The sequence below is a fragment of the Manduca sexta genome, chromosome 22, assembly GCF_014839805.1.
Source record: "Manduca sexta isolate Smith_Timp_Sample1 chromosome 22, JHU_Msex_v1.0, whole genome shotgun sequence".
NCBI classification, from domain to species: Eukaryota; Metazoa; Arthropoda; class Insecta; order Lepidoptera; family Sphingidae; genus Manduca; species Manduca sexta.
The window spans coordinates 384943-393533 of NC_051136.1; the positions used below are offsets into that span (position 1 = coordinate 384943).

At 34.3% G+C, this 8591-nt stretch overlaps 1 protein-coding gene across 1 annotated transcript; it reads right to left on the bottom strand.

The window, feature by feature from the left end:
* Positions 1 to 1912: 1912 nt before the first annotated feature.
* LOC119190212 (post-GPI attachment to proteins factor 2-like) lies at positions 1913 to 7858 on the bottom strand (the record flags this gene model as incomplete). Its single annotated transcript, XM_037441535.1, is given in 4 exon segments — positions 1913 to 4347; positions 5895 to 6101; positions 7058 to 7163; positions 7697 to 7858. Coding segments are annotated over 4 exon segments (606 nt in total), but the record flags the coding sequence as incomplete, so codon positions are not given.
* Positions 7859 to 8591: the final 733 nt, after the last annotated feature.

Sequence of the window (8591 nt, forward strand, 5' to 3'; positions counted from 1 at the left end):
TATATTTTTAAATAATTTTTGGAGTATTATTTCAATATAATTTTTATTATTAACCACGCCTAAATAATTCCAATGGGTAATACCTAATATTTTTTTACGAGCAATAATGTCACTGAACTTTACAAGAGCTTTACTGTAATAACACGCAGGTAACACATTTTGTAAAAAAATACATTTATGTTGTTTTGAAAACACAACCAAGTATGATAAGTATTTACAAAAATATTCATGGAATCCGTTTGTTTGTTTTGCGAATTATATCCAATAAATACTCACGTCTTGGATAAAACTTGGAATAATAACAGTCCATGTCACCGGTGAACTATTTCACAGCATAGATATTTAATTCACTGTTAATTTGTTTACCATTCACTCGCGGTTTACATTAAAAACGTTTGACATTTCATAAAATAAACTGTCAAGTGACATCACTGCGCGGAATACGTCAAATCGCATGCACCCACCGACGCGACTGAACTGTATCGCGGCCGTACCATACCATACCGCGTCTTTCGAAAATTGCGCCATCCCAGCAAGCACACTCAAGCGAATTCAACAACACAAAAGCACCTTGAGCACACTTCATTCCCGACGGTTTGCCTAAATACACTCGAATCCAAAAACTAGATAATGTTTACATCGCGAAATGCCGACACCCGAACGACCGGAAGTCGCAGCGAAGCAAACACGACAACTATGTAAAATATTGCAGGATCGCGATCGCATTGTTGACATTCCCGTATAAAAATCACCAAAATCTCTTCAAGATTGTATGAAAATCACTTAAAAAACAATTTTCACTTACCTATTATGGAGTTCGAAGATGAAGTGAACGGACGAATTTTGGTTAAGTAACAATTTGAGACTAAATTTAAAGAATATACTCTTATTGGTATGCGAAGAATGGCACAAAGAATCCCGACAACGCACGCGACGAATGCGCACCTCGTTTGCGCATATGCTGACACAACTTCATGGACGTCACTCCCCTTGCCCCGCGATCACCCGGTTTTTTGTGTTTGTGTGCGTGTCCAGAGTGGTCAAACGTGAAATTTTGTGTACGTATACACTACTACATGCAAAAGTTTATACCTGCCCTAGCTCCCGTTTGCCGCCATCTTTGATATGACAGAGAGCGAATATTCTCCATTTCAAACTGTCATGTTCGTAACGCCATCTATTGAAGCGATTATACTATCAGTACTTGTCGCTAGATGTCGTTTTTTGAATTAATTAGACTGGGGTTCTAGAGTCAAGTTATGTCCTTTATTATTATTTAAATTTATTTAATTCTTTGATAATGTCAGCCTTTTACTAATTAAGACGTAATATAAAAATATACGATTTTTTTTAGAGAGCAATTGTAAATTGGGACTGCAGAAATATGTATTTTCCTTTGTTTTAAAGTTTGCAAGTGTTTTGATTGAACGGATTTCGATGTTGTAGATATGACGTCTGATTTTGTTTACATTTCACCAACTCAGGGCAAACCTAATGGGATAGGTAGAGTTCACGTAGAGCACATACGCACTGCTTTTACTGAGTTTCAAAATTACCTAGCGCTACGACGGAACGGATTTGCATATTCCTACAAGATTTTGTTAACACAGCACAAGCTTACGGAAGCGTCCCTAGTGGGATAGGTAGAGTTTATGTAGAGGGATATGATTGGGAGACGTATCATAGATGTCGGTAAAAAAAATGTTTTAAAAATTCACATAGGTATATTATTTGAATCAAGATCTAAATACCTACTTAAATTATAATATAAATTTCCATCCTGGACATCGAACCCAGGTTGTCACCGGTGTTTGGCCTTTCGACACCGTTACTAGCTTACTGAGATGGTAAGTTGGTACCTTATCAACAACGGTTGGAAATGCATTGAAATTTTAAATAAAATAATTAACACTTTCTTAACACCACTCGTTTAATATTTCCTTGTGATTATTTATTTTAATATTTCTGTCAAATTATTAAAATTACGCTTAATATTAAAAATACTCAATTTTGTCAGCATTATGAACATTGTTAATGTATAAGAAATAATAATACATTATACAACTATAAAATGTTTAACAAAACTGTTCATGTTATGTCAAAGGACAACAATTTAATTCATTGAACATAATATTAATAACGATATATGATTATGTAAAAAATAATTAATATTGCTGATTTATACCTTTCTTAGTTTAATGTTTGACGGGTTTCTTTTTATTTAACGAGAGTGTACAAATGTATTTTTTTTTATTTTTTGTCCATATCTTTGTATGAAATGACGTATGAGCTTACACAATATGTGACTATATATTAAGTAGTGTTCATAGAAACCGCATTAATAACAATAATCAACAAAAGTAGTAATCTACTGCCTACAAATCCAAAACAAGCTGTAGGTACTTATTTACAAAAATGTCATTTCAATAGTACTTACATCTCATATGGAACAACGAAAATGGTTTAATACGCAAATGCTATCTAACTTTTAAGTCTATACTAATCTCTTAAACTAAGCAACAATTTTAACTCAATATTAATCTATGTTTACTAATTCACACTGTACTTAAGGCGTTGTACACGTTGACGAGCGATGGTTTCTGAGGTACAAATCTCTTTACATAATTATAATTTTTTTTAAAACTACTATTGTGCGAAAAGATATGTTTGAAAATATTTAAAATATTTTCATAAAATTAGTTACGATCAATTATACACCATTCATATTTCGTTAATGATTTCTTGTAATTTTTTACCTGAGAGTGATTAAGAGTTAGATCCGACGTTATTTAGGTACAATGTAGTCCCTCGACGATTGCCAATATTATGGCGGCCTGTCTTGGATAAGCACCGACGGCAACGAAGTGAGATTTGCTTGAACACGCATTTTTCACCATGTGTGGTGGTTGCAGTTGGATATTCATTTTTCCATCGGGTACGAAATAATATACGCTACCCAATCACCAGCAACACTTTGTATATATTTTAATTATTAGTGTGGTGATTTTTTAAAAACGTTTTTTTTATAATTGGAAAATCGAGACTAGTAGATATGTGTCCTTTGAATACATTTTAAGTATTTTTGAGTTTGGTCCTTTTAAATTTGTAATGGCTAATTAACACAAAATTTATTAACCTCTTTTCGGATTTAGTAGGCGGAATAATATGTATTGCCTCTTAATTATGTCTCAAATTAAAAATATTCACAATAAAATATTTTATCCCTAATTAAATTATGGTAAATAACTCCAAATGTTCCCTTTTGTACGAAGATCTTGTCATAAGTTAGTTTAAAATGCCGCACGGACAACGAGATTTATAACCGCCAAAAGAAACACTGATTTTATTTGATACCAAAGAACAGTTTCAAGATATGCCTTCAGTCACAAACAACATAGAACGCGTAACCTAGCTAACAATGGTTATAATTGTTCGTGAAACTCTAGTTGCGATCAAATTAGAAAACTGTGGAAGCTTCAAGTTAAAAATATCTATAAAAAAGACGAAGACATTATTGATGACCCTCGGCCGTAGATTCTTCTACAATACGGTAGCTGGGATAAATTTTGTGAGTACCTACGATGAGAGTTAGTCTGACCTCGTCGTTGACTTTCAAAGGAAGAAAAGGTATTGGACGTAGTATTGTTGCGTCTTCATCAATCTTTTTGAAGATAGCCATTACGAACACGTTGGTTTACGTCTTCTGTGTATTAACTTTCATCACCGATGTTGGTGATTATCTATTATTACAGATACTTCGTCTGATTCACTGTAGCCCATGTTGGTATGTCTTTGGTCTTAGGGCCCTCACAAGTGATTAAATGTATCAACTCTATTAGCTATATGCTGCCATACTAATCAATATCAGATAGATACAACATGGTCAATGGATGTGCCTGACGTGGAAACCAATTTTAAACGATATTAAGTTCTATTTTTCACCAAGTCAATATTTCATTATAAGTTGTCACAGCGAATATCAATTCCCATTAACTTGAACTGCATATTCTTACAAATACAAATCTTATGGATTTATAAAAATGTTGTATACGTAGTAAGCAATTTCTATTGGATAAGTACTTTCGTCAAAATATTGTAAAGGTATGTTTGGAATTTAAAAACGTTTAACACGCAGTAGAAATGCTTTCCTCCGATTGTACTTAACGAGATGTGTTTAAAACTACGTGGAGCGCAATGTATATACATTTGTACAAATTCAATTAGTCTTTTCGTGGTTGGGGCCTATCACTTGCAGCTGATGAAGAGGCAAGTCTCTGACGACGACCGCGTGGAACGCCATATTGGTGGTCGCCAGGATGTACTCGCATACCGAGAACCATGTGAATGCTGGAAAATAAGGAATATTCTTTTTAAACATCCATATGCAATAATACTTTGATTGTTCAGTACGTAGATAAGAAGAGGCAACTTGCCGAAAATAACTTAGGTAAGTACTTAATAATAATATAAGCCCTGCATTATATACTTGCCCACTGCTGAGCACGGGCCTCCTCTACTACTGAGAGGGATTAGGCCTTAGTCCACCACGCTGGCCTAGTGCGGATTGGTAGACTTAACACACCTTCGAAATTCCTATAGAGAACTTCTCAGATGTGCAGGTTTCCTCACGATGTTTTCCTTCACCGTTAAAGCGAACGATAAATTCACAAAGAATACACACATGATTTTTTAGAAAAGTCAGAGGTGTGTGCCCTTGGGATTTGAACCTGCGGACATTCGCCTCGGCAGTCCGTTCCACACCCAACTAGGCTATCGTCGCTTCAGTACTTAAACTAACTATTTATTACTATACTAACTATTTAGTATGTACCTTTTTGAAATTAGGTGTCGGTGCATGTCCGCCTCAACAGAATTGAAATATTGGTAAAAATTACGTAATCGCCAACTACCTACCTAGCATTAAATATCTTTTTATGGAATATGAAGTCTAATGCTCACGGTTTCGATTGTTTCAAAAGGTTTATCAGATATAAAAGTCTTGCTATATACTTTTCTGGTATAAACAATACGCTATGTCGTTACTTATGGTTGAAGCTTTAATAATACTAGCCCTGTGTTATATACTTTCGTTAAACAGGGTTCTCCTCTTTTAGTGAGAGGGTTTGGTTGAAGTTTTCTCCGCAAAATTTCAGCAAAATAGGTTAAACCGTAATGCGTAATAGATAAACATAATACGTTTGCTTTCATAATATTAGTATGAGTATGAAAGAGGATGCAATGTCACGGTCACACAATAAATATATAAGAAATGTGACTAGTGATATTTAATGCAGGTCGTTTAATATCCGACAATACAAATTTTATAGTGGCGTAGACACTAGATATAATTTACATACTTAATTTATGAATATTTATATACTGATAATTATAAATAATATCCTTATTAACTACTACGTGCAGTCATATATTAACGATGTATACGACTTTTAGCTAGAGACTCTCACAAGATGTTTCTAGCTGATTATGTCGGTCTTTTAAGGAAAACGCTACGCCCACTCAACACGCTAATAACTTGCAGATGTTAAACAAAATTAATTACCACTATAGAAGCGAAACTTGTCTAATAAAATAAGATTATTATGTTATTATGAGAAGCGATATATTTAGTAGATATTAATTAGATTTTCTTACTTTGTATGTACCTTCGAGAACGTTCCCAAAAATACAATTTCCGATACGCTATATATGCTTTAGGTACCTCTATAACACACAAGAATAAATGGGGCCTCTTCAAAATCCGATAATAGTTCTAGAATCATCTAGATTTAAACTCGGAAATTTCACCGCCCTAACTAGTGGGGATCTTCCCTAAGTTAACTGATATTGTTGTAGGTAAATGTTAATGTTGAATATCGCAATATATTATATCTTACCTAAGGGACGACACAGTAGACGATGTCTCAGAAAGAACACAATCAGTCCTATCGTGGCGGCAATCGCTACGTAGAACAGTATCCACACGAGTTTGTTGGTCCTCACCGGCTCGATCGCATCGTTTCCGATACAGCCGACGCGCGCTCGGCACAGCATGTGCAGCAAGGCTGCCACCATGAACACTATGAATATCTTCTCGTGAACGACTGGAAAGGTAATATAATTTTGTTACATAATTACAGAAATATACAAGTAATAAAAAAAATATTGTACGATGACTTGTAAAGAGTTTGCAATACGTCTGTCATGTTGAGGTCTCGGGACCCATCGCCGGGTTTTTTGCTCGTTATCAGGTGAGCGTCTGTAGTTATACCTAATGATAGATGACAATACGCTCATCTAATATTACGAAAGGGTAGGGATATGCTATATAAGCGAAATGTGGATTTGTGAAGGATATGCTTACTCCAGAAAAAGGAAAGAAGCATGAAGCTATGTTTAAAAAAGTATGTTTGTAAATATAGGATTAATTTCTCATTTAATTCCAATTAGTTCCAAACTTTAAATAATTCTACTAAGATTCTTGGATATTGCCTAAGTCGTTTAAAGGTGAATTGCAAGGTCAACATTAAAGAAAGAATTGCAAGGTCAACAGTAAAGTGGTATGATGCAGCTAGTCTGCCATCATAAAGGGGTGTACCACCCACATCTATCGACCGACTGTTACCAGGCACACACCCATAATATGCTTAACTTGCTGTGACGTCAGAGGTGGTCTGTTACGAAACCAATGAGCTAAAACCGTACTTCAACTACGAAGATTACGCTAATCCTTAGTCTTGAGTAACGATAGGGTTATAAATAAATATGAACAACTAGTTTTGCTCACGGCTTCACCCGTAAAAGGGTTTCCCGATAAAAGTACCCAATGTCCTTCCCAGGGTCTAAAACTATCTCCATACCAAATTTCATCGAAATCGGTTTAATGGTTTAGCCGGAAAAATTTAACAGACAAACAGACTCAGATTAACACTTATAGTATATGTATGGAAGTATGGATAAAAACGTTATTAATAAACATAAATTTAGGTCAAATTTTAAAAACAGCTCTATTACAGAATAGTGACTATTGATTATTGAAGATGTGCAGGAAGGTACTCACAGTAATTTTCTCTGTTAGACACATACGTAACACCGGTTAGTGCAAACAGTTCTATAAAATTAAGCCAATAGCAAGCTTCCCCTAATCTTGTTGCTAGTACTCGTGTCTGTAACAGAAGGAAATAAAGCATTAAAAGCGTGTGTTGGCGTGTTCTTAGGATATTGATGTTTACGATACATATTATTCTGTTTTTGCCGGTGGCTTCATCCGTGTTAATATTTGCATCCGCCTTTATAAAGTATGTACATTTTTTCGGGATTAAAAGTATATAAAATTACAATATTAAGCGCCTGTTTCACTAGTTTCAATTTAAATTTATTTGACAGTTATTGTATTAAACGGCTAATGTAGATAGTACCGTTTCTTTCAAAACATGGATTAAAGTGTGACTTTTGTATTTGGTCGACTTAAACATGTATGTGCATTTACTCAGAAGTTATGAAACTGGCCCTTAATACCTATAAATAGAAGCGTAAGGACGATTCATTTATGAGTTAAGTCAGCACTATTATAAAATAACATTCAATTATTACACTTAACTAGAACCAACAGTTAACCAAGTACCTAAATAACTATCTTATAATTTTTTACTTGGTAGAGTGGAAAAAAATTTACTTATTCATATACATCGCTACCTACCTTTTCTTGGGTAATGTGCGCAGTGCGTTCCTTATGATAATTGTAATACAAGGATCCTATTAACAATCTTGGTCCTAAATGAAATGCAATACATATCCTCCAAAGATATCTCTGTGGGCTTATCCCAGTAATCGCACTTATTGATGGCACCACATTGTAAACCTGTGGGATAGGAAACGGGATTGTTATCTAAATCAAAGTAACTGATGTGGTTTCATGCATTCACATAATAAGGTCCTTGTTAATAAAAATAATTGGTATTTAACTTAATCGATGTTTAGACGTAAAGTATCAAATACAGTCATCAATAAAACTCGGATTAAAGTTTATATCAATTCAACGGCTCAAGATTAATATGTATATGATAATAGATCAGCTTTTAATGTCCTTTCTAAAGGTCACAAATTTTAATAAAAAATTGCAATACGTTTTAGCGCTATGTAACGTAAAATTATATTTTTTAACAAAATATTTTATAGCTATTGGAATCCTTTAGGTAATGTAGATCAGCTGATTTATTATGAGCACATCGTGTAGAGTTTTTATGTAGCCACCTACGTAAGAAATACTGCAGTTAAAAACTTGACCTTGTTTGTATAAAAACTTTCATCGATATTCTAGCTAATCGCTTTATTATGAGCGTTTTTAAATTTCGAATATAGCTAGGTTTTGTCGCGATTATAAAGTCGATCAGTGAAATATGGTAGAGTTTCAATTTAAAATCCCGGGATAACAACTCCTTGTTGTCAATATGGATAAAGGTTCGATCCATCACAGTATGGGACGGAAATAAGCTCAGTGAACCGTGTGTGAATTAGTTAGACCTCTGCGAGCCCGCTTCGTGAGTTTAAAATTACGCATCATGAAATCATGACGTCATTGATGTTATTAATAA